The 25,759-nt window shown below is 35.4% G+C and overlaps 2 protein-coding genes across 2 annotated transcripts; both read right to left on the minus strand.

The window, feature by feature from the left end:
- Positions 1-845: 845 nt before the first annotated feature.
- Positions 846-24,678, minus strand: LOC136813932 (ephrin type-B receptor 1-B-like). The gene is made up of 15 exons (XM_067070447.1): positions 23,865-24,678; positions 23,393-23,551; positions 22,859-23,149; positions 22,106-22,299; positions 21,704-21,923; positions 21,303-21,526; positions 20,976-21,081; positions 20,614-20,675; positions 20,182-20,280; positions 18,242-18,346; positions 16,547-16,696; positions 16,198-16,242; positions 4,503-4,654; positions 1,924-2,137; positions 846-1,379 (listed from the first exon to the last, which is right to left on the minus strand). The coding sequence occupies exons 1-15, from the start codon at positions 24,667-24,669 to the stop codon at positions 1,293-1,295; spliced, it is 2,913 nt and encodes a 970-aa protein (XP_066926548.1). The 5' UTR covers positions 24,670-24,678; the 3' UTR covers positions 846-1,292.
- On the minus strand, positions 11,196-15,003 carry LOC136813941 (protein Daple-like). The gene is made up of 3 exons (XM_067070454.1): positions 13,306-15,003; positions 12,584-12,808; positions 11,196-11,437 (listed from the first exon to the last, which is right to left on the minus strand). The coding sequence occupies exons 1-3, from the start codon at positions 14,942-14,944 to the stop codon at positions 11,196-11,198; spliced, it is 2,106 nt and encodes a 701-aa protein (XP_066926555.1). The 5' UTR covers positions 14,945-15,003.
- Positions 24,679-25,759: the final 1,081 nt, after the last annotated feature.

Consider the following 25,759-nt stretch of genomic DNA (forward strand, 5'->3'; position numbering starts at 1 on the left):
TGAACAAATTTAACGAACGACCTCACATTTTCTATGTCGTCGCTTTTTTACTTTTTTGTGATGATCAAAAAAAGTTTCAGGTCAGCTCAAAAATGGCCAATCAAGGTCAATGAAGAATAAACAAAATTAAAGCTCAATAAGTTCATTTCAACCATTTTAAAAAGGAATTAGTATATCACACTATATCATTTGGGCCTTTTTGGAGGGCTTTAACTTTTTATCTAAAGAAGATTTTGAAAAATCTGAATACATATTTAAAGTCACCGTAGTTCGCGGTTCTAAAAAAGTATTAATTTATGACTTCTTCCTCATTTTTAACTTTTATTTTGATGAAAATCAATCCAATTCACTTAAAATGATCATTCCAACGAGGTTTCACTTTCAACGAGTCCTTTTCCCTTAAGAGCAATGTCCAAATAAAAAAACAAACCGACAATTTTCTTGTTCCTTGTTAGAACAATTTTCCATGCACATTAAATGGGCTTACTACATGAGATGCAAAAGCGCATTTTTGAGTCAAGTTAATATTCAAAATATATTGTTAAAAGGTATCAAAAATTATAACAAAAATTCTTCAAAGTACGATTGAAAAAGAATTGAGGACAAATTTCATTATTGAGGAAATACATCAACCAATAAATTCACCGTCTTTGAAAATCGAAAATCCAGACAGAGAACCACCAGTTCAATTCAAAATCGAATTAACTCCCTTACAGATAAAAGCAAAAACCGTTTCAAAAAAGCATACCAAAAACTCTACGTCGAAAAAAAAAACAAGAATTAGTCAAAAAAAGAGAAAAATAGCTTATGGTATATCAAAATACAATTTTCAAAGAATAAATTTTGCATTATATAAAAAACGAAATATGAAACAAAAAGGTACATTAGATATAAAATTTTCTAAAAAAATATCCCTAATAATTTTAATCTTACTTTTCACCCGTTGGAGCTCAAAAGAAGTTGTTGTTGTTGTTTTGGTTCGTCTTTCGCCCAAAAATACAATTTAAATCAAATCAACCATTCCATGACTTGATTATTATAAATAGGGAGAAAGGAACCATAAAGTGATCCACAAGCTTTGAGCAAACAACAACCTGATTTAAGTTACAAATTCATGCTTACAAAAATGGATGAATGTAGGTGCCAGGATCAAAGAATTAAACCAACATGTTTGTAGCTACGTGTATATCAAAAGTCTCTCTCCCCTCAAGATCCAAGATCAAAGATATATTAATTTACATTCACGACTCCTCTCTCCTGCTCTCTCTCTTTTCCTAATTTACTTATTTGATTCAAGAAGCACCTCCTTTCTTTGGTAAGCTGAATGTCTTCTTTCGACCACCTGTTCCCACCGATACACTGTTGTGTCTTTGCTCAACCTAAGAATGGAAAGATTTAGATCAAAGTGTGAGGTTTTCTATAATTTAAAGCCTGGGTACGTTTTTAGGATGCTCAGTAACTATCTATTAAACGCACTGGGACGTACTTTATTATTTTACACTGACGAGGTTTGGAAAAAACAATTTCGACTGCAAGTTAAAGGTTTTGTTTTCAAATAAGACGAGTGATATTGTTTGCAATTTTAATTCACAAGCTTTTTCAAATTGGATTGACATCTATGTGGAGCAAGATTGGTCAGAAAGAGGAGAAGAAAACATTTTTTGCTTATATCAGCATAAAATAACAATAGGCAGACACTGTCCTGGTATGAAATATGTGTCTGATATGAAACAGGAACACTTATGTAAAAATAAAACCTTTGAATCACAAGGGCAAAGTTTTCTCTAGCAAGAAGGAAATATCTTGGCCTGAAGAAGTAGGGATAAATAGAACGCTTTTGAATGACTCATGTCTTATAAATCATGGCACAGGTAAAAAAAAATTAACAACTTAAAGTGAAGTAGAATAATAATTTCATCAAACCTGTTGTTTTGTATTTTGAATGGCTTTAAAAATTTTCTTTCGGTGGCCGATCGGTGCAATACCGAGTTCTTCAAGATCTTCCAGTGTCAACGAGAGGATTTGGCGTGGCGTAGCATAACCTTTCTCAATGAAATTCTCAGTGTATTTTGCCATGCCGATTGCATCAAGCCACTTGTTGATGGTTTGCAAAACAGTGTAGTCAAGATTCTCGTCACTGAAAATAGAGAGATACACGTTTTTTATAAGAACAAACTATATAACAACATAAGGCTTCGCTGGCCAAAATGTTCAGAACAAGTTAAGCACATTTTAAGGCTTTATGGACTCAAAAGCACCCTATTTCTTAGGAAAACGGTAAAAAATATTCATGAAAAGGTCAAAGTAAGAACATGTTAAGAACATTTTTAGGCCTCAAATTTTATTCTCAAGTTTATTCTTAATTCTTCTAATTATAAGCTATTTTATAAGATATCTGAAGATATGAGAATATGGGGTTAATTCGGCTATAACCTAAGAACAACGCAAGGATCATACTTCTGGAATTAGTGAAAGGAAACAGCCAAAGGTTGAGCCAAAATTTACAAGTTCCTATCAAAAAGCGTGTATTTCAAATACTAAAGCGTAAAGTAATGATAAATTAGATTGGTTTTCAATTCACTGTCAAAGCATTTTAGTGTAGCGCAAATATTGAAAATGTCAGGTTATTTGTTTCTTGATATTCATGATTTATCGTCAACATGAAAAATATGAGCGTACATAAATGCTGTATTTCATATACAGCTTAATATACAGCATATATACAAATACAAGATCGCGTTCAAAATGGGTCTGGTAAGCGAGAGATCATACTATATTGTACAATTTTATTCTCAAAACTTTCTTTTTCTAATCCATACATACAAAAGGTTATCAATCAAAAGAATGTTTAATCTTTTTAATGACCGTTCGATTTTTTCTTCGAACCAGTGGCGTGGTGGGAAAATTTCTCTGGGGTGGCCAAGGCAAATATGGCGCCCTTTTTAAAGATTTTTTGTTTTTGGCACTCCTCTCTATACGCTCATTATGAACACAAAAAAGGGAGTGTGCGAGCGAAGCGAGCCAGAAAATTTTGAAGTGATGAGGGGCGCCATTTTTGTTTTTTCATTTGTCAATCTTTCGATATGGGCGCCTGAAAAATCCTTCTTGGCGTCCCTTATTTTTGGGCGCCCCTTCTCAAAAGGGCTCCGCTGGGGGGGGGGGCGCCTGGCCCCCCCTGCCACCACGCCACTGCTTCGAACGTCTTGATGTTGATTTCATCTTAAAGCAGAACGAAAAGATAGGAAGAGAAAAACAAAACACAAAGAAAGACAAATGGAGAGAGAAAAGTTTGTTGACATTTTTCAAGTTGACGATAAACCAGTTATCACACTTTTACACGTACAATATTGGACATATTCTTCTCGTTCAGACTTTTCTATATGACGAGAAATCTGAACTCGAAAAAAAATATCCCATATTCATGATATGCACCACAGCAATGACTTCACTAAATTATGCAACTTTTCTGTTTTGTTCCACCCAATACGTCAATTTTTCTATTGTTTAAGTGACGTATTGGGTGGAAAATTTTATTTTTCAGAAGACTCTCCAGTGATGCATATTATGAATTGTACTTGGTACCGTGCGATAACTATTACGTAATCTTTACACATAAAATAATTGATGCGACGTAAAAACTTGGCGGCCATTATTAGTCAGAAGATCGAACCCACGAACCTTTTTTATTGAAACCGGGGGTTTTCAAAAAGGAAATTTTTGTGGAAATACCGGGTGTCCCAGAAAAAAAGTCCCCTTATTTGAAGTGAATTTTCTCGCGTTCTATGAACTGTTAAAGAATCAATCTATTTGCATTGAAAAGAGAAAGGATAAACTTAAATTTTGAGAGATCGTTTATTAAATTTGATCACCTAGATCAAAAGTTATGGTCTTAAGTTTAGTTTATCCTTCCTCTTTCCAATGCAAAAGGATTGATTTTTTAACAGTTTATAGAACTCGAGAAAATTTATTTCAAAGAGGCGGACTTTTTTCTGGGAAAGAAGAATTATTTTTCTTGGTTTATGAGTATTTGAGCTTCTGTGTAAGTCTTTTGATATTTTTCCGCGGGTCCACGCCATATATTTATAAAGGCCGAAGGGCTAGATATCGTGCTTTTGCTGAAAAGTGTGCCGAGGATAGGTAGGAAATCCTACCTAAGTCACGTGACATTACAATAGAATTTCAGCGCTTGACCAATCAGAAGCTTTCGTGGGTTTTCGAAAACAATAGCAGCAATATTTTTTACGATGTTAACTTTTTTTTTTTCTTGGAAGAGCTTAAAGCACTCCATCTAGCCCTTCGGGCTTTATAAATCTATGGTCCACGCCTGAGAAACATTGCAAGCGCCAATATTATGTCATCTAAAATGGCAACCTAATGTTTTAAATCAATATGTCAATCAACAAAAAGATTACATCATGAATATCAATTACCAAAGCATTAGGTTACATTATAGGACTATTATGAGAATGGCAAAGAAATTTGATGATTAAGAAGTTTCTTACGTTTTAGTGACGACAGTGACAGTGGTTTCTAGGAGGTCCGGACTTCGAATCCATTTCTCGATTTGATCCCGAATCTCCACCATACGTGGGCGCTTCGTTCGATCTTTCTTCCAACAATGTAACATTAAGTCATGAATGACTTTCGGACAATTCTGAAAGAGAAAAATAAAGAAAAAGAAAAATAAATAATTTTTTTTTTCATTCTCCCACCGCTTTTTAGAATTTAGATGAGTTTTTATTCCCTAGATCATGGTTATTTATGTGCGACATTTTAATTCTGTTCGAAAAGTGGCATTTTTACTAAAAATCTAATTTCTACTCAAGTAGGTTTTATTGAGGTTACGAAATTTTAGGAAATAATTGAAAATAACACAGCCACCATGTTAATGTTGAATTCATTCTTTGTTGGAACAGGTGAGGTTACCTTGAATTCTAGGTTACTTCATTTAATTATACAAATTATACAATTAAGAGCGATTTCGGACAACTCCATCGGATTTTGGCTACATAATAACACGCTATGCATTCTAATTCGCAGACTCGTCAAAGCTAAGTTAAAATCAAATTTTGTTCAGAAAAATGTTTTCGAAAAAGACATTTCAGAATTTTCAAATTGTGATCGCTCTGTAACTGGCTATAATTTACAACATTTAAAAAAAATATTTCCATTCGAAGTATTCGACTTTTCCTTACGCCCAGGAGGTGATTGTGGGTTTTGCCGAGGTTCGAAAAGTGGCTCCTACGTGTAGAATTTTTGATTAAAACTTAAAGTAGCCTGTCTGAATGTGACAAAGGTGTTAAAACTTTATAATAATTTCTTAGAAAATTCTCAAATTCCCAAAACGACCAGAAATAATACATAAATCATTTACAATTTAAGTAAAAATTAAAAGTTAAATTCTATTTTAGTTAATGATAATCTAATATCAAAATAATTTTTAACAAAATAAAAAAGAAATTAAAATCTCTAAAAAAACATTCCTCATTCAAAAAAACCAGGAAAGCAACCTTTAAGACTTGTCTATAATTATTTCAAAACTCGAATTATTTTTACGATTATATTTTCACTACGCAGAATTAAACTAAATAGAATAGTTAGAATAACGAATGTCTCAATATATAATCTGCAGCGGAAACAAAAAAAGATTGTAACAATTGATAGAAGATTTCGAATTACTTGTGCTTGTTAAAAATATATTCAGAAGTGGAATTATCAAATAAGAAAAATTGGAAAACGAATATGAGGATGAGAATTAAAAATGAAGAAAAATATTTTTTCTCGTAGAATAAGCCTTTTCATAAATTACGTCGCGAACATCACTTGCCTTGTATTCAAACAAAAGAAACAACTACCATGGTTATTATGTTCCTTGAGAAAAAATGATTTTTTATGAATAGAAAGTAGTTTTAACAAAACCTGCTGGGAGTTAATCACCATGACAATAATTTCAAAACGAGGCAAGTGACGTTCGTGACGTAATTTATGAAAAGGTCTATTGTGCTTCGATCATGTGCTACGTATTTGAACAAAAAAGTGATACTGAGAGTAAAAGTAAAGATTGGGAAAAAAATAGAATACACATTTTAAGGACAAGTAAATTTGATTGCAGCTCGCCTATTCTAAGTTGTTTTTCGAAATCGTTAGACTTAAATGAAATTAATTATTAAAAAAAACAACATGTAATTAAACTTAGTCTGTAAAACATACTTCAATCCTATATCAACATAATTGGAATAATGGACGCTTAGTAATTTCTCAGAATCTTCAGTTATCATGTTCCTTTCAAGTACCTTAAGGGAAGAAATTTTCGCGAGAAGAAATTTTCGCGGAATTTAATTTCGCGAATCAGAGTTTCAAAATGGCAATTTTCGCGGAATTAAATTTCGCGAATGAGCCGATTTTAAAAGTTTCACGGAATTTAATTTCGCGATTGAGAAGAATTTATCAACGTAGATTAACTTTTAAGCATCACGGAGTTGTTTATATTTGTTTATATTAAATAAAAAATACACGTTATAATGCTTAAAAATCAATTGTGTCCATCTTTTTTGGTAATACCTGGTCAAAAACAACAAAATAAAAGAAGAAGAAAAAAAATCGAATTTCGCGGAATTTAATTTCGCGATTTAACAATTTTGGTGTGTTTCGCGGAATTTAATTTCGCGAATTATGCCCAAATTCGCGAAATTAAATTCCGCGAAAATTTCTTCTCGCGAAAATTTCTTCCCTTAAGGTAATATCATGACATGGATGGAAAACTGTATTTCGAAGCTTTTTGAAAATATCTAAATGTAAAGATACCAAAACTTGACATTAACTGAGAAATCTTTTCAAATTTTCTCAGATCCAGTTAATATTAAGAAGTCCAGAATATTAAGTCTTATAAAGTAAAAATAAGATATTGACATGAAACAATATTCATCAATCTCTTCAACAACATCATTCCATCATTTCGGATACTCAAGAGACACGCTTCTCCCAGAAATCTTTTCAACTTTAGAGAAGGGACATTCAACTTCAACATTTAATAAATTCACATGTCTGATGAAAGTATTGCACTCTTTGTTATTCAATTTGATCAACTTTCTAATCCAAACATAGGGAAAGGCATTTTCAACTTTAGTTCAAAATGACTCATGAAAACTCTGACCTCGTCGACGAGGATAAATCTGGAATCTAACGGCTGATTTCGAAGCTCAACCTCATTGAAAGGTAACGAACACGAAGGTTTCGTTCTTGACTGATGGAAGAAGTTTAAAAACCATCTGCATTCGGGTATTTCGAAATCGATAATCAGCCCGTCAGAAGCAACCATTTGAGTCGGTATTTTTAGATGAAACATCGAGGTAAATGACTCTGTTCTTCTTATTTCTTCATAACTCAAGTCACTACAAATCTCAAATTTATCAAATGTGATTTCTTCTAATCGCAAGTTGGTATTGGTAAAAATTTTCAAGAATCCTAAGCATTCTTTGTAATTATTGTTAACAAGTAAAGAGTCAGTTCCCATCATGCAATTGGGTAATTTTAAAATTTTGATTTTGCTATGCTTGAGAAAGCAAATAATAGCATCTATGTCGTCATGTTGTAAATCAGATTTAACATCGACTTTTTCAAACAGACATTCAAACCTGTCTTGTTCATAAGAAAATGGCTCCAGGAGGAATCTAAATCCTAGAATTTCTGCATCAATGATCAATGCGTCTGGACCCATCATACAACTCGGTATTTTGAGTTTAAGATTCATTATGTGTAGAAAAGTTGACACTTTTATAGGCTCGTCTTTCAAAAGTCGACCTTGCACTTCGGCTGTTGAATGAATGCATTCAACTGGTATAAACTTTGAATTATAAATTAGGTTAATCAAACCTTTACACGAATCAATATCTTTGTTGATAATCATTGATTCAGTACTAATCATACAATTGGGAACTTTGAGTACTAGATTCAAAGAATCGATGATGTATTCGATGTGTTCGATATCCTTAGGACGTGTAACATTGTTTTGAATCTTAATCAAAGATACTGGATAAACCGGTCGCAAATGTAGATCATGAGCAACTTCCAAATGGCGTCGACATTCTGGTAAATCAGCGTTGATAATCATTGGGCGTCAGGCCCAATCATACGATTTGGAACTTTTAATTCCAAATTTAAATGTTTCATAAAAAACGGTAATTTATATCTACGCAAACTTTCATAATTAAAGCCAGGCGACACTTCGACTTTGGAGAATGGGCATTCGACTTTAGGCTTTACTGTGTGAACGATTCCAATGAAGTTGATACACTCAGGACCATTTGTATCCACGAGTAAGGCATCCTTACCATGCATCGTACGAGGTATTTTCAATGTCAGATTTAAATACTTAGTAAGAAAGCACGCAAGGTTAAAATCAAGATTTCTACATTCAAAATAGGCTTTGGTAAAAGGTAAATCCACAATCATCGACTTTGATTCCATCAAAAATTTGGTCCATTGATTACATTCCGGTATTGTAGTGTCAATGAAGAGGCAGTCTATACCCATCATAATCTCTGGGATTTTCAATTTGAGGTTCAAATGATTGACCAAGAACACGACATTCCTCAAATGGACCCTACGAAGATCACTTTCAATTCTAACTGTAGAAAATGGGCATTCGACATTAGGCTTTACTGTGTGAACGATTTCAATGAAGTTGGTACACTCAGGATCATTTGTATCCATGAGTAAGGCATCATTACCATGCATCGTACGAGGTATTTTCAATGTCAAATTTAAATACTTAGTAAGAAAGCACGCAAGGCCCAAATCAACATTTCTACATTCAAAATAGGCTTTGGTAAAAGGTAAATCCACAATCATCGACTTTGATTCCATCAAAAATTTGGTCCATTGATTACATTCCGGTATTGTAGTGTCAATGAAGAGGCAGTCTATACCCATCATAATCTCTGGGATTTTCAATTTGAGGTTAAAATGATTGACCAAGAACACGACATTCCTCAAATGGACCCTACGAAGATCACTTTCAATTCTAACTGTAGAAAATGGGCATTCGACATTAGGCTTTACTGTGTGAACGATTTCAATGAAGTTGGTACACTCAGGATCATTTGTATCCACGAGTAAGGCATCATTACCATGCATCGTACGAGGTATTTTCAATGTCAGATTTAAATACTTAGTAAGAAAGCACGCAAGGTTAAGATCAAGATATCTACATTCAAAATAGGCTTTGGTAAAAGGTAAATCCACAATCATCGACTTTGATTCCATCAAAAATTTGGTCCATTGATTACATTCCGGTATTGTAGTGTCAATGAAGAGGCAGTCTATACCCATCATAATCTCTGGGATTTTCAATTTGAGGTTCAAATGATTGACCAAGAACACGACATTCCTCAAATGGACCCTACGAAGATCACTTTCAATTCTAACTGTAGAAAATGGGCATTCGACATTAGGCTTTACTGTGTGAACGATTTCAATGAAGTTGATACACTCAGGATCATTTGTATCCACGAGTAAGGCATCCTTACCATGCATCGTACGAGGTATTTTCAATGTCAGATTGAAATACTTAGTAAGAAAGCACGCAAGGTCCAAATCAACATTTCTACATTCAAAATAGGATTTGGCAAAAGGTAAATCCACAATCATCGACTTTGATTCTATCAAAAATTTGGTCCATTGATTACATTCCGGTATTGTAGTGTCAATGATGAGGTAGTCAGTATCCATCATAATCTCTGGGATTTTCAATTTGAGGTTCAAATGATTGACCAGGAACACGGCATTCCTCAAATCGACCCCACGAAGATCACTCTCAATTCTAACTGTAGAAAATGGACATTCTATTTTCAAGCGCCCTTCGTAGAGTGACGTCATAAACTCTTGGCATTCTGGGATTGTAGAATCAATGCCCAAGCTGTTTGAACCGATCATACAGTCTGGGATTTCAAGGGTATTCATCTTAAGATAGATATTGAATACCCATGTTCTATAGGGCTGCGAAATTCTTCTGAAAATGGTCAACTTAGTAGTATGTAAGTTGGAAAGTCGTTGAAAGAATTTAATGAAAAACTCATTCTCTCTCAAAAGTCGTTTGATACCAAATATAACTGGTGCACAACTTGAAAGTTCGCGGTTTGTCAAATATGGGGAGATTCCTTTCGTAACGCACAAATAAAGTCCTGTCAGGAATTCCTGAAGAACTAGGTGTTTATACTGATAGATTGGTTCCCTCATTTCGCCGCGGTTGTATTTGACAATTAGACCTGTTTGCTCAAGATGCACGGGACATTTCAATTGACGAACCTCATCTTCGGAAAACATCACCTGGTTTTGCATGTAGGTTTTCACCGATAATGTCATTAAAGAATAAATACATTCGATTACATTTTCATCATTCAGCATTTCAAGTAAGTTGTCACAGCCTTTCTCGCAAACGCCTTGTAAATGTTTCCTCAAGAAGACAAGACACGCGTACATATAAAGTTCAGTACAAGTGTTCAAGGGTTTCGTTATGAGATCCTCGCTGTATACGTTACAGATGACCCAGGCAAACACTGGAACTGTGGACATCACTTTCAAATTATGGGATGATCTGATTATCTCCTGTACTCGGCTGATTTTTTCAATATTTCCGTTGAAGAATTTATGGATGTACTTTTCAACGTCCTCTTCTTTAAATCCGCAAACTTCCACTGTTTTGATTTTGATCACCTTTCTGTTGGAAGCTTTTAAATCCAATATCTTTTTCTTTAAAAAGTCACAGGCTTTTGGTCTTCCACATGCAATGCTTTTGTGCCCTTTTAAGATATGACCTTGTGTGTTGATAAGATCGAAGACAATTTGAAAAGGAGTTAGCGATCCGTTGTTGTTGGGCTTCTTTTCCGAGCATTCATAAACGTCTTGTAATTCATCCAGCCCGTCAACAACCAGCAACACTTTATCTGCGACTGGTTCTAGATCTTTCAAAGCCATCTTATTAAAAATGTCAGGGTATTTTCTCTTGAAAAGATCCTCAATGGATTTGATACTGCCGTACACGGCAGGAAAAGAAGAAGATGAAATTCAGTGGAAAATGTAAACCAAGTTGACGTTTGGCCCATTTTTGAATATACATTTCAAGCATCGTTGTTTTTCCCATACCGCCCACAGCACGAACAAAAACCGCTTCGTCCTCGTCCTTCTTCTGGAACAAGTCATAGAGCTCTATACTTTCTTTCTTTCTGCAAAAGCTTCTGCTCCATCAGCGCCTCACGATCAGAATTATTGATCTCCTGCTCAACATCGGTTGCTTTGAGGACTGCTAGATTGGTGTATAGATTCTCGTCGTATTGGTAATGGACTTCGTTTTGGTCTCCCGTCAAAGGCTCATGGACGAGTGAAGTGATCATCTCTTTAGCGTATTGACAACGTAATTTTGAAGATGCTAATTGGATGTCTAAAAAGATAATTGTATAAAATTTAAATATTATCACAGTTAAATCTTGGAAGACACAAAGAAAATAATTTTTTAAACCTTTTAAACCTTTCTTCCGAGGAAAAGTTTTGCTTTACACATTACTTTTGATATCGTCCAATAGTTTTCCATTTTCAAATTGTGAAAATACACCTGGTCGGTACCCAGTATCTACGGCTAATTTCAAAATTCATTGCCCTGGGTCTGTTGTCATTGTTTTTTCTCATTTGAGATTTTTCAAACCGACCGCTGCAATTGAGTGTTGGTGAAAGAGGGGAGACGATGAGAGAAGTGTCACTATTTATAAATCATAATCGCAGAGGTCCGTACAGGAAGTTTTTAATCAAACAGACAATGCGCACAGAGTGTATTACGAAGCGATAAACGTGAGATACAGTGGAACCTCTATTTAGCTGACACCATCGGGGAAAGGGGTTAGTGTCCGCTAATTAAAAGTGTCCGCCTTTTAGAAACTTTTGATCTCGGAGCTCCAATTTTGAAATTAGGCCATCCCAGGGTGTCGAAAATACAAAATTGGGGTCTAAAGAACTTATCAGCAGACACTAGGCCATAGAAGAGCTCGAGTGACTGGCAAGAGGTTAAATCGAGGTGGTGTGTACGAACTAGAAGTACCAGTGATTTATGATTTCTTTGGCCCACCTAAATTCGTTGAATGGGTCAAGGGAAAAACTGGAAATTTGTAGAAATAATTTAAATAATAAGACTAATAAGTGCTTGAAATAAAAATATCGAATTTCTTTTTCAATTTTGGACGTCTGTGACCCGTTTGATATTCAATGTCCGCTAATTGGAGAGCTAAAATAGGGGTTTTGTCCATTTCGTGCGAAAAAATTTGTCCGCTAATCAGAGGGTCCGCTAATTGAGTGTCCGCCTTTTAGAAACCTTTTTATGAGGATTTGACTAGGAAACGGCCGGGGAAAATGAAATTGTCCGCTAATCAGAGGTGTCCGCCTTTTAGAGTGTCCGTTAATTAGAGGTTTTACTGTACACCCGACTAAAAAAATTAGGCCGGGGCACTACATATAAATAGTTAGTTTACTGGGTAAAAAGAATTGGGCAATCACATAAAATGCCAGTGATGATGAGTAAATAGAGATATTTTTTTACCCTCAGTAACAAGTGTATTTTCCTTGATATTTCTGACCAAGTCCACTCGTTCCAATCTTTCCAACTCTAATAATAATCGTGACCATTCGATTGTTTTGAGTAGTTCTGTTAACTTTTGATCGCCACTCTGAGAGAAACCAAGTCGTGTAATCAATTGATCTTTATGTTTACCAATTCCATTAGATATGATTTCAAGAACTTCAGCGGTGCAATAAATTCCAGGTTCTAAAGATAAAATTGATGTCTTCATGATATGGACCACTGCAATGACTTCACGAAATTATGCAACTGTTTTTATTCCACCCAATACTTCACTTTTTCTATTGTTCAGGTGAACTATTGGGTGGAAAATTTTAAAAGTTCTCAGAAGACTCTCCAGTGGTGCATATCATGAATACATGTTTTATAAGCAACCAAAAACGTTGGTTCATATCAAGGTTGGAGAGTTTTTTAAATCTAAACCTCAGCAGTTGTTAAAATTTTTTGAAAAAGCAACCTTCAAGAAGCCAATTTCAAAACAGTTCAAAATATTTGGAGTTTGTCATTATTATATACTAAAGTGAAATTCGACAGCGAGATGGAAAGTGGGGCCGTTGTCGAGTTGAGCCCCCTCCCCAGCCCATTAGCATCAACAAAAGAACTTCACAGCAAATCAAAATATTGCACTGTGGGAACCATAATATCATTTGCAACAAAAATAAATTCTAGGAAAAGAACCTTACCTTTATGGGTGGGTAGATTCTCCTTGATGAATTCATGCTCTTCTTTCAAATGCTCGATCACGTGAACAAGTTTTAAAATGTATTCTTTATTTTCATGTTGAAAGTTTTTGTGGTCGGCCAAAACTGTTGAATGATCGTCCAATATATCGCTATGATCATTGAGAGAATTCTCGTATTTGTTCAGGGCGGTTTCGTGTTTGCTCAGGGTAGTATCGTGCGAGGACAGGGCGGTTTCGTGTTTGTTCAGGGTAGTGTCTTGCGAGGACAGGGCGGTTTCGTGTTTGTTCAGGGTAGCATTGTGCGAGGACAGGGCGGTATCGTGTTTGCTCAGGGTAGTATCGTGCGAGGACAGGGCGGTATCGTGTTTGCTCAGGGTAGTGTCTTGCGAGGACAGGGCGGTTTCGTGTTTGCTCAGGGTAGTATCGTGCGAGGACAGGGCGGTTTCGTGTTTGTTCAGGGTAGTGTCTTGCGAGGACAGGGCGGTTTCGTGTTTGTTCAGGGTAGTGTCTTGCGAGGACAGGGCGGTTTCGTGTTTGTTCAGGGTAGCATCGTGCGAGGACAGGGCGGTTTCGTGTTTGTTCAGGGTAGCATCGTGCGAGGACAGGGCGGTATCGTGTTTGCTCAGGGTAGTATCGTGCGAGGACAGGGCGGTATCGTGTTTGCTCAGGGTAGTGTCTTGCGAGGACAGGGCGGTTTCGTGTTTGTTCAGGGTAGTGTCTTGCGAGGACAGGGCGGTTTCGTGTTTGCTCAGGGTACTATCGTGCGAGGACAGGGCGGTATCGTGTTTGTTCAGGGTAGTGTCTTGCGAGGACAGGGCGGTTTCGTGTTTGTTCAGGGTAGTGTCTTGCGAGGACAGGGCGGTTTCGTGGTTGTTCAGGATAGTGTCTTGTGATGAAAGGGCGGTGGCGTGGTTGTTCAGAGCAGTGTCCAGTGAGGATATGGTTTTGTCCTGTTTTGAAATCACTTGACTTTGAGCCAGAATGTCCTTTGTAATTTGAATATGATTTACGCTAACGTTTGCGAGTTCGTTCAGAATCTTTTTCGAGAAAAAGGACAGCGACTGGACTACTAGATTATTTGTAACGTCAAGCGGTCTGGTTCTCAAGGCGTTCATATTATAAGTTGTAAAACCTAAACCAATGACAATCTTTTCTCCTTCGTTCCATCTCAAGTTAAATTCATTCAAATCAATACTTTTAGCGTCAGCATGTAAAAGACGGTTTCGCCAATCACGAGCAAGAATGACATATGCTGAATGACTGGAATCACCAGCTGCTATTTTTTTATTCCAACCATTTTTAGGCGGTGGCAATGTTGTAAAATTGATAATCAAAACGATTATGAGAGTTATATCAAACGTCTGGCTGTCTGTTTGATTTGAATTCGGGGGAAGTAAAGTGTCAACTTGGTCTTTCTTTAAAACCCCTTTCTTTGCTAACTGGTTAATATTGATCTGTTGTTTTCGGAGTTCAGCGTTGAGAGCTGCTGGGTTCCTCGGCAGACCAACATAATTGTGATTATAATCATTATGCAAAAGAGTGAGCAGTGATTCTTTTAAAGGCTCGTTAAGCAAAGTAGCCAATCTCAGCCAGTTTTCAATTTCTTGAATGGCTTGAGCTACAGTAACGTAGGATGACATAGTGATATATTTTAAACTGTCATTTTGATTTTATCTTAATAATCTAAGATTTTTAAATGAAAAAAAGATACAGAATTATATCTAGCAGTAAGGTAAATGAATATCGTCATAAAATCTAAAAATTCTAAATCGTCTGAGACATCAAAAATGTCTACCATTCATACTATACATCTACCATACCTAGATATAAAAACAACCATCCCTCAATCATCTCGTCTACAAAATAAAACCTTTCGCAATTGTCACATGATGTGTAATACACTCTTAAACAAGCACAAACAAATTTGATCATACATTTTGAAATACATGATAGTCCCATTTTCTCAAGTGTGTAGATTAGAGAGAAAAAATGTTTGGTCAAAAAATAACAAATTTCTTAGAGTTACATTTCCTAATTGTGTTTCTTTCCTTCCATGAAATCATCAACAACATCATGCAGTAGAATGCTTTTTCTAATTACCTTTTTAATGTGTTTTTTTTACAATAATCACATTAAGCATAACTCAAGCAATGCCAATTTTAAGGCTAGATTGCTTAGGATTTCCCTATTTTATAGGTTGCTTATAATGAGGAATTGAAGTGAAAGTTTATGTGCACGCACATTAAAAGTTTTGATCAATCAGTGGTTGATGTCACTGACAAATTCAAAATTAGCTGAATAACGTCATTAAAAAAAATTTAAAGTGGAAGATACTGCAATGAGTTTTGATGGGATTCATATATTTCGCGACCAGCTGACCAATTTCAGCTGACCAATGGAATTCTAACATGTTCCAAGCATGTTTCATGACTAAACATTGGTCAGAAACAAATTTGTCAGTTGTCATCAACATCTTTGACACTTGGATGGGCAGTATAATATCATAATACACTACTTTCTTGAGCATCTTAGCGGCTTTGATAATGAATTATTGTTCTTTTCAATAGATTTTCAAAATTTTCTAATAATTTCTTTTGAACTTAATTTCCAGTCATCCTAACAAAGTATGTAAACCTCATCATTCTGTTTTATAGGCATTCTAAAAGATATAAAATTTGGAAAATATACACAGCCCCAAGAGCCTCCATCAAAACAGCTAGGTACCCCAATGAATAGGTAACCCCAAAGAATTGCAAAATATTAGCCCCCAACCCCTACCCTGGCCTAGGTGCCCTTTAGATTTCTGGGGGGGGCTGAAACCATGAATACCCCTTTTGTATAGTAAGACAGTTAAATTTAGCAAAATTAAAAATAAATTTAGAAGAATACATACCATTGGCGGTGGAAGTCTGTAACCTTGATTCAACCTTTCTAAAACCTGAAAGAAAGCCAAAATGTCATCGATATATAATAAGAAAAAACATCATTACAAGAGAAGTTAAAAGCCGTTGCTAATGATTCGTTCCAGGTTAAAAAACTGCCTAACCCAATCCAACGCAGCCATTTCATATTCAATTGCTTTTTAGTACGATATCTTTTATGCTTGACGGCTACTACACGTTTTTTTTAATAAGAACATCCAAAATTTTTGAAGCCTTCGGTAAGAAGCATTAGGCTGAGCTTGCTAGATTACCAATTTTCAAGTCTTCCAACGAATCGTAAAAGTTGTCTCATTGTCTTACCTCGTAATTCCCCCAGTCCCAGTAAGGTCGTTCCCCATAGGACATGATTTCCCATAACAAAATACCATAGGACCAAGCATCAGAAGCCGTCGTAAATTTCTTGTATTGAATTGACTCTGGTGCTGTCCAACGCACTGGAATCTTGCCTCCCTACAAAACAAGTACAATAAAATAAGGTTGATATAATGAATAATGTAGTGCACATAATACCTTTAACCGAAGTCTTTCCCATGATATGAATGATTTACAAGAACAAATTTGGATAGGACGAAAATGCAATCAAAAATATAATCTTAACTGAAACAACAATACTCTGACATCAAGGCTTAAGTGGGGCGCAAACCGACCAATATCCACTGACCAACAATGTTGGCCGGTTTGCGGTAGGCGCCAACATGCTCGAGAAGAAAAAAAATCTCAAAAAATGTTGGCCAACATTTCCGCCAAAATTTGCATGTTGGTGGCATGTTTGTCGGTTTGCGCTGGGTAACCAACATTTCGACCAACATTTTAGTTTTCGAACGTTTTTTACGTTTTTCAAATGCTTCTTCATTGGAAATCAAAAACAAATGAATGAACATTTCGTAATGTTGGCTGCTTTTTTTTTTTTAATGCGCCACCGCAAACCGTACCAACATGTTGGCCGAAATCTTGGTCAAAAATGTTGGCCAACATGTTGGCCGGTTTGCGCCCCACTTTAGGGACACGAGAAGTTGTTTTCGCGTTGGTGCAATGCAACATGCTCCATCCCACCAACCTGAAACGCTTTCTCGTGTCTTCACCCCATTTTCTTTTTAATAACATTTGTGCTTCTCTCACTTTTGTCCCTGGGAAAAAATCAGCGTGTTTTTTTGGGTATTTCCCTCACTTTTTGTCCCATGAAACAAAAAAAGAAACCATGAGACACGCACATTTTTTCCTTATGTTGATGGGATGGAGCATGTTGCATTGCACCAACGCGAAAACAGCTTTAAAATCAAACGCTGCCTACAGGATAACTTTTGGAGGATTCTTAAATTTATTGAAGACGTATTTTTACGGATTCCATGGCAAGCTCCAATTTCCAATCGTCAAGTAATGCTAAACGCATTCCGAAAAATACGATATTAACTCGACACACATAGTAGGGGGCAAACCCTTAGGACCCGTGACATCTTTTATGCGACACAACCAAACCTGGTCCATTTTAAAAAATGAAGTATCTAAAGAGTTTTTCGCGAGGGCGGGTGGTGTCTGCTAAGGCCGAGGAAAATCTTTTAGGACTCAAAATGGATTTAAGACATTAAGTGGATATAGCCGATTTCCCAACGTAACTCGAGAAAATTGACGTAAATAAAAGTTGCGTTTTGAAATCATTTCCGGTCGATTTTCTCGAGTTACAGTTGGAAATAGACTTTCTCCACTTAAAATTCCTCTATATCGTTTTTCGAGGGCTTTCGATTGATATAAGTGGTTTCGGGTTTTATTGACTTTGAGATTAAGTCAAATCTTTGTGACTAGGGGTTTTGCCTGTGACGACAGTTTTTGAGTCCTAAAAGATTTTCCTAGGCCTCACGAGAAACCCCCCCTCGCGAAAAACTCTTCAGAAACTTCATTCTTTGAAATGGACCAGGTTTGGTTGCCTCGCATAAAAGATGTCACGGGTCCTAAGGGTTTGCCCCCTACTAACAATCTCCTTATAAACGAATCACTTACCTGGGTATCGTACGTCTCGTCAACTTTGATTTCACGACTCATTCCAAAATCAGACACTTTACAAACTCGGTATTCATCTACTAAAATATTCCTGGCTGCCAAATCCTATTGAAGGAAAAAAGACGAATTACAGACCTTTTGACAAGTGACAGTCTAATTTAATATTGTGCTTACGACTCTTATATACGGTGGCCGAGAAGGGCCACACAAAATAAAAAACCTCAATACATAATAAACAATTCCAATACAAAATAAAGAATCCCAATACAAAATAAAGAATCCCAATACAAAATAAAAAATTCCAATACAAAATAAAGAATCCCATAACAAAATAAGAAATTCCGATACAAAATAGAAAGTCCAAATATATACAAAATAAAAAAAGTTCAACACAAAATAAAAAAATTTCAATACAAAATAAAAACTTCCGATACGAAATAAAAAACAACACAAAATGAAAAATGGCATTTTTGAATACCGGGACTCGTGGTCCACCAAAAAAGGTCCCAAAATCTTAGAAATTGGAACCCCCTAAGGTTTGGACCCAGACTTTCAAAAATTTCAAAAATTGGTACCAGGGGCCCTAAATTCTTGAAAAGCTAAAGTGGAACCCAAAATCTTGCAATTGAGGACTCCAGGGAAGCCTAAAGTAATGGGAGCCAAAAAGATCAACCTAACTAACTAAAACCTTAAACATCACAGTCAATGATAAGTATCCAGGCTCAGAACATGAGACTTTGGCCATTTTTGGGTCCCACTTTTAACTTTTTGTATGTATTGAATTTTTTATTTTGTATTCATGAACTTTTTTTATTTTGTGTTGAACTTTTTTTATTTTGTATTGAACTTTTTTTATTTTGTGTTGAACTTTTTTTATTTTGTATTGAACTTTTTTTTTTTGTATTTGAATTTGTTATTTTGTATTGGAATTTTTTATTTTGTATTGGAATTTTTTATTTTGTGTGGCCCTTCTCGGCTTCCAATACAATCTAATGTTATTTTTTGTAAATATTATGGAAAATATTTTTTGAAACCATAAAGAATATATTGTGAATTTTGAAATCGTTTTTAAGCTCAACTTTCTTTTACAGAAATCATTTGCCTGAATGATGTATATGATACTATACGAAATATAGCTGTTTTTAAATCAAAATTTTCATTTTTTGCTCTGAATATCTTGGCTTGATGAATTTTCTCGGACTTGCTTTTATCCTTTATTGGTCTAAATTATCAGTTGGTTATGGATATTGTGACTTACCAAGCGATTTAAAGTACTTGAAAATCAGACCGGTCTTGGTTCGGTAAAACGAGCGGTCTAGCAGCGGTCAAATTGTTAGACCGGTCTGGGCTGCTAGTTAGTGATTTTTAGTAACGATTACATGAAAAAATTGTTGTAAAAGGATGTCGACCGGGCGATCGGGACCGGAAGCTTCGCAGCGGCAGCTAAATTAACTATACTCGTAGCAGCTTTTTGATAAATTTTTACAGATCATTTACCAACCCTTAAAAGACCGTCTAAAGACCGGTCCTATTTTCAGGTACTTTAAATCGCTTAAGTAGGGAGTCACAATAACATGTGGGCTAAATTGATCTGGCCAGCCAGGGTGCAGTACGCAGTGCTGATGAGTCCATATAACACATCCTCCTTCTTGAGACAGTAAAGAATTCCGTAGGGAATTTCTCTTCTATCCACTATTTCTCTCAATTTGAACCACAAGTGAATTTGTGGTTTAGAGATGCTGACTAAATCGATCTGGCCAGCCACGGTGCAGTACGCAGTGCTGATGAGTCCCAATAAGGACGAAATGCATATGCTGCTCTGCCACCCGAAAGTCCTGAGTGAATATAGTTGGACAGAAATTCTTATTTCTTCACAAATCGAAAATCAAGTCATACAAATAAGTTTTAGAGTTTTTTTTAATGTAACTAAAAAATGTTACCCTGTGAATGAATCCAAGTTCGTTCAGATACTTCATTCCAGAAGCAACTCCCCTTGCCATTCCCAACAGCTGTAAATTGGTTAACTGCATGTCGTGTTTCTGTGATAAAAAGGAAATTGGATGTTGATAAGGATGGGAAGTAATTAGAGGAGACGAGGTTAAATAAAAAAGAAAAAACTTTTCATTTTAAAATTTTAGAGTTTTTAAATAGTGAAAGAAGTCATGAAATTTGCAGAGGTCCTATTTTGGTCATGAGGAAAAGGAACATTACCTGTAAAATCAAAAGTTCTGTTTCATAGAGGTCAATAGACCTGCGAAATATATTGCGAAAAGAGACAGTCCAAAAGAGCTGAGTTATAAAAAAGTCAGCACAGCTGATCTTACTTGCTTTCACCTTGAAGGAAACAATCCCTGAACTTGTATTACACGTACCTGTAAGTATTTATCCAATGAACCATTAGCCATATACTCCAACACAATCACATTTGGGCGCTCTGAAAAAAAATAGTAAAAATATGGGATCGATCAACACTTTAAAATGTAACAGTAATAGATCACTTTAAGCCATGTAACCAGAGAATGCAACACCTCAGCTGAAAACATCAGCGAATATGAGATTAATCATTGTCTGGCTAAGGACCCAGACTTTTGCACCTGTTAACCTCGGAGTAGAATCCAAGAGCAGGAATTGTACTTGATTGAGATATTTTTATCTTGCAGACAGGAAACCAAAACTAAAACCACTGAATAACCTTAATGAAATGAAAGTTTGAAGTGATAATGAAAACTCTCACCTTTTAGGACGACACCTTCCAGACTGATAACATTTGGATCAGTAAATTGACCAACAATAGCAGCTTCACTCAGGAAATCATCTCTATCATGTTTTGTTGCACTTTGCTAAATAAGGGAAGGTAGGAAAACTTTGCATGAAGAAAAGTGTGATGACAAAATAAAATAAATAACATATCCGTATTTGGAACGAGGTGTTCTTATTTGTAGAAGAATATCCTCTTTTTCACATGGACATGCATGATTCTCATTTAGTGGCAGTCAAGCATGTCAATAACAATGTGAAAAGATGTTTTCTTTGCTTTTACAATACTTTAGACAAGTCTTACTTTTAATGTTTTGATAGCAACTTCTTTAGATTTTCCATTCTTGAATAATGTGCCTTTGTAAACATCAGCAAATTCTCCACCGCCAAGAAGTTGGCCAATGGTCAGTGACTTTTGATCAAGTTCGAATGCAAATTCTTGTACAGCTTCGTCCACAGCACCATATGTCATTGGATCAACGTAGAGTTTGGAACCAGGGAAAGACAGGAACCTGGTCTTCAACTCAACTACAAGGAAAAAATGGGCATTTGAAATAAAGTAAGAATTCACTGTAATTAGGTAGTTCTACTTAGTCCTCACTGGAAAGAATTGTTGTAAAAATCATGTCTAAAATTGTACAAAGGTTGGAACCTGAAAATTATGAAAAGCATGCAAAGTGAAAGATATAGCAGTTGCTGCTTTACCTTGTCCGTTCTCTAGGCGGACAGCTTGTGCATACGGTGGGTGTTTCTTGCGGTAAATATAAAACGCAATGATGGCAATGATGATGACCAGTAAAACAACTCCTACACCAACACCAATTGCCATATCCAAAGCAACTCCTCCTTTGACTGAAATTTTATCTTTAAAAGTGCTTGATTCACCGGTCAAAAGTTGTCCACCCACTGATACTTGTGCTGCAATCTGAAAAAGATACATTATGATAAACTCAATTGGATTTGTAAAACGTAAGTATTTTCATTTTTCTATGTTATTGAAAACAAACTAACCCTTATAATTATTTAGCCATGAATTGTAATTTCCACATTGCTGTTGCAGGTGAAGATGTCGAGAATTTTTAAGGAATCCCTTTTATAAATTCTTACTTTGACTGTGAATGTCTGATCTTCTGCATCACTTTCTATGATGTATGTCGTAAGTGTTGTTTTCTTTGTGGATCCTCCATACGTTAATAAGTAGGTGATGAGGTTGCCTCCTTTTGCAAAAGGTGGATCCCAACTCAATTCAACTTTACCACCATCCAAACTCTTTTGCCTTAAATTTCGGACTTTTCCAGGAGCTGTGGAATAAAAGAAGAATGGGAGTTGAAAATAATAAATCCGAAATAGAAAAATAGGATTTAATCCATGATAAGGTGTAACTGGAGTCATTCGACGTTATCCATTTTTTTGGTCCCGATATCAGTAGGTCATGACCTAGGAGCGTCGCAACCCATTCTGCCCTGTTTTATAAAGCTATCCAGATTGGTATATATTTTTTGGAACTTGTAGTTGTATGCGCATTTGAAATAAAAAAAATCTAGTTGAACCTACACGCAATTTGAAAAACTGATTGAATAGGCCTGACTTTTTTGTATAGAATGTGAAGGTAAATTTTTTGCAGTTTTTGTGATTTTTCACTGACTACTTTTGGCCTAAGGCCTCTTTTCTACTGTTTTACCTTCATCAAAAAGCCAAAAGTCTTTGCCTGGGGCGCCTAGATTCAAAATAAAGACCTTTAAAACATACCGTTATCTGTGATTTAAGGTGATGTTTTACAGGCCTAGTTTATACTTCCTTTTAAAAAATTCTTCTAAACTTTTACTAATCTCGCCCCAACATAACAGAAAAGTCACTTACGTCCAGGCAATGTCTTGAACGATTCAAATTTCGAAGTTTGATTTTCACCGATCATCCTTGAAACTTCACTTGAAAAAGTCACGCTGATCTCATAATCAGCAAACGCACCAAGACCATTGATGGTTATAAATTTGTCGGTGGTGGTTTTAGGGAATACACCAGAGGGACAATCATTGCAATCGACAATGTAAATATTTGTTTTGTTGATTTGTGATGGATGTGACCAAGTGATTTCTACTGAATTTCTGGTTATGTTGGAAAAGCTGATTGCTGAAGGAACATCTGGTATTTCTTGAAAAAGTCAAAGTAAAAAGTAGTTTCAATAAAAAACTTTTGCAGAAGATTATATCTAAAGAAAATTAATATCCAGTTTATCGATCTATGTCCATTTTTAAGGTTTTTAATAATAAGTGTATTGTGGCTAAAACATTACAAGAATGTTGCCAACTAGTTTTAATTGTAACAATCTATTAGGAAGCTTTTCATAAAAATAACAGAAAAAGAAGCGTAACAAATTGATAAACTACGACTTACTGTAACAGACAGCTAAAGGATTGTTGATCTCAATGACTTCACGTTTGTATTTATGCAGACAATTACATGTAGTTTTGTCAATGCTAGAACGTGAGTTTAAACCACATCTTGTGCATTTTTCATTTCCTTGTGTTGGCTTGAAATGTTGACTGTCACATACTAGAGAAAGAATCATAAGTAAAGTGCCATAATAAAAGTTCTTGACAAATTTGAATATTTTTATAACTTTTGCACCTCGCCAAAATTGGTTCACACTTATCAACCCTTTTAACAAGGTGGTCTTTTCTGAGAAAGCTGACAAGGAATGGACATGGAAAATTGGCAAATTAATACAAGTACACTCGGTAGAATTCAAGAATGAGGATCTAATGATGCGTTTTTGTACTGTTTAAATATCTTTTTAATCATTCTACATGTTTTTTGTTTAATCAGAATAAATTCAGTAACGTTGTATCTTTTGAAAATCACTTACTTTTACATTGATTGTTTTCTTTTTCATACCCTTTCAAACAAACACATTGACCAGTAATTGACTGAACTGTTCCATTCCAGGCACACTTCATTGTTAATTTCTCATTACCAACTTCTACAGCATTATCTACACATTTCCCTTCATATTCCTTGGCATCATCTGACAAACTTGGGGCATTATTAACTCCAAAAACTGCCAGTGAGCTGGTTGCAGATGGACATTTGTAGTAATATATTTCAAAACCAGAAATAGAACCACAACCCATTTTTGAATCAAACAAATATCTTATATATTTTTTGTTCAATTTGTTATCATATGTTATGGTTTGTTTTGCCTCAAAAAAGCTTGGTTTCCCATCTTTCTGTGGTATTGGTACCTTTAGATCATCCATTACAGGAAGGTTAACTTCTTGTTCTGTTGGAGTATTGTGAGTTTTTGTATTAGGAAATGTATCAAGTATAATAGCATTAACTGTAATGTTCTCTCCACAATCAGGGTTTGGCAATGCGAGAGCATTGCAATATCTACCAGTAAACTTAGCATCTGCATAAATAGTGTTTACAGAGGTAATTGGGTATGATGTACTTTCAAGGAAACAATATCTAGAAAAACAGACTTGAAATTTCGGATTTGTTTTATCGTTTCTCTCTAAATACCAGCTTGATGTCCCAACACATTTATCATTGTCTTTGTTCCAATCTTCAGTGAAACCCTTTCTACCAAAAACATCAGAGATAAAAACTTTATTTGATGATAGGTGGTGCAGAAGTGAAGTAAAAATCAAGATATTTTGACATAGTCCCATTGTTCATATTGTTCTGTAAAAGTATAAACAAAACAAAATCAAAAATTTAATTTTATAAACAACAAAATGAAGCACAACTAAGCCATTTTGGCAAAAATATTCTTAGTGAAGAATATTCATAGTCTTTGTTCAGTAAAATTGAATTTTTGGAATTATGAAGTGAGTGGTTACAAGTTGAAATGTGTCAAATCATAATGTTCATAAAAAGAGGGAAAACTTAATAATTATAATTGAAATCATTTTTGGCCTCTCTACTGGACCCTTAAAAGGCCACATCCTTCCTAGAATTCAGATATTAATTTGACAAGATTAAATTTCTCAGAAGTATACAAAGTTACATCTTGTTTCAATGATAATTCCATTTAAACTAAGAAAAAACACATACTTAGTAGTCACAAGGCTATAGAATCAGTTTATACAATGCTAAATGCTTGTGTTTTTGTAAAAAAATTCACACAAAGTCAGAAAAAACCCATTAGGCACTTTTTGGCCCAAATTTGACAAAATTAAATTTCTCAGAAGTATACAAAGTTACATCTTGTTTCAAAGATATTTTTCATTTACACTAAGAAAAAACACATACTTAGTAGTCACAAGGCTATAGAATCAGTTTATACAATGCTAATGCTTGTGTTTTTGTAAAAAAATTCACACAAAGTCAGAAAAAACCCATTAGGCACTTTTTGGCCCAAATTTGCCCATAATTTTTTCCCCCTGAAAAACCAGGCTCTGTCACTTTTTGAAAACTGTCATTTTGCATCATTGTGCAAAAAATAGAAAAAACTAATGATACGATCCAAAGAAAAGTTGTAACAGACGAATGGACAAACAAACAGACAGTCAAATGGACGGACGAAAGAGCAAACAAACGACCAAAGTTTGATTTAAAATACCTGCAAAGTAGGTAGTGGCCAGGTAGCTTAGTTGGTAGAGCATTCACCTTACAATCTAAGGGTTGTGGGTTCGATCCCTGGTTATCACTAACTCAGCAAATGAGTAGCTTAGATTGGGTAATCTGATCCAGAGGTTTTAAGTGACTGGGAGCTTAGATTAGGTGTGGTGCTCCACCTCAGCATTCAACCCCAAATAG

The sequence above is a fragment of the Clytia hemisphaerica genome, unplaced genomic scaffold (assembly GCF_902728285.1).
Source record: "Clytia hemisphaerica strain Z4C2 unplaced genomic scaffold, Clytia hemisphaerica genome assembly, whole genome shotgun sequence".
In the NCBI taxonomy this organism is placed as follows: Eukaryota; Metazoa; Cnidaria; class Hydrozoa; order Leptothecata; family Clytiidae; genus Clytia; species Clytia hemisphaerica.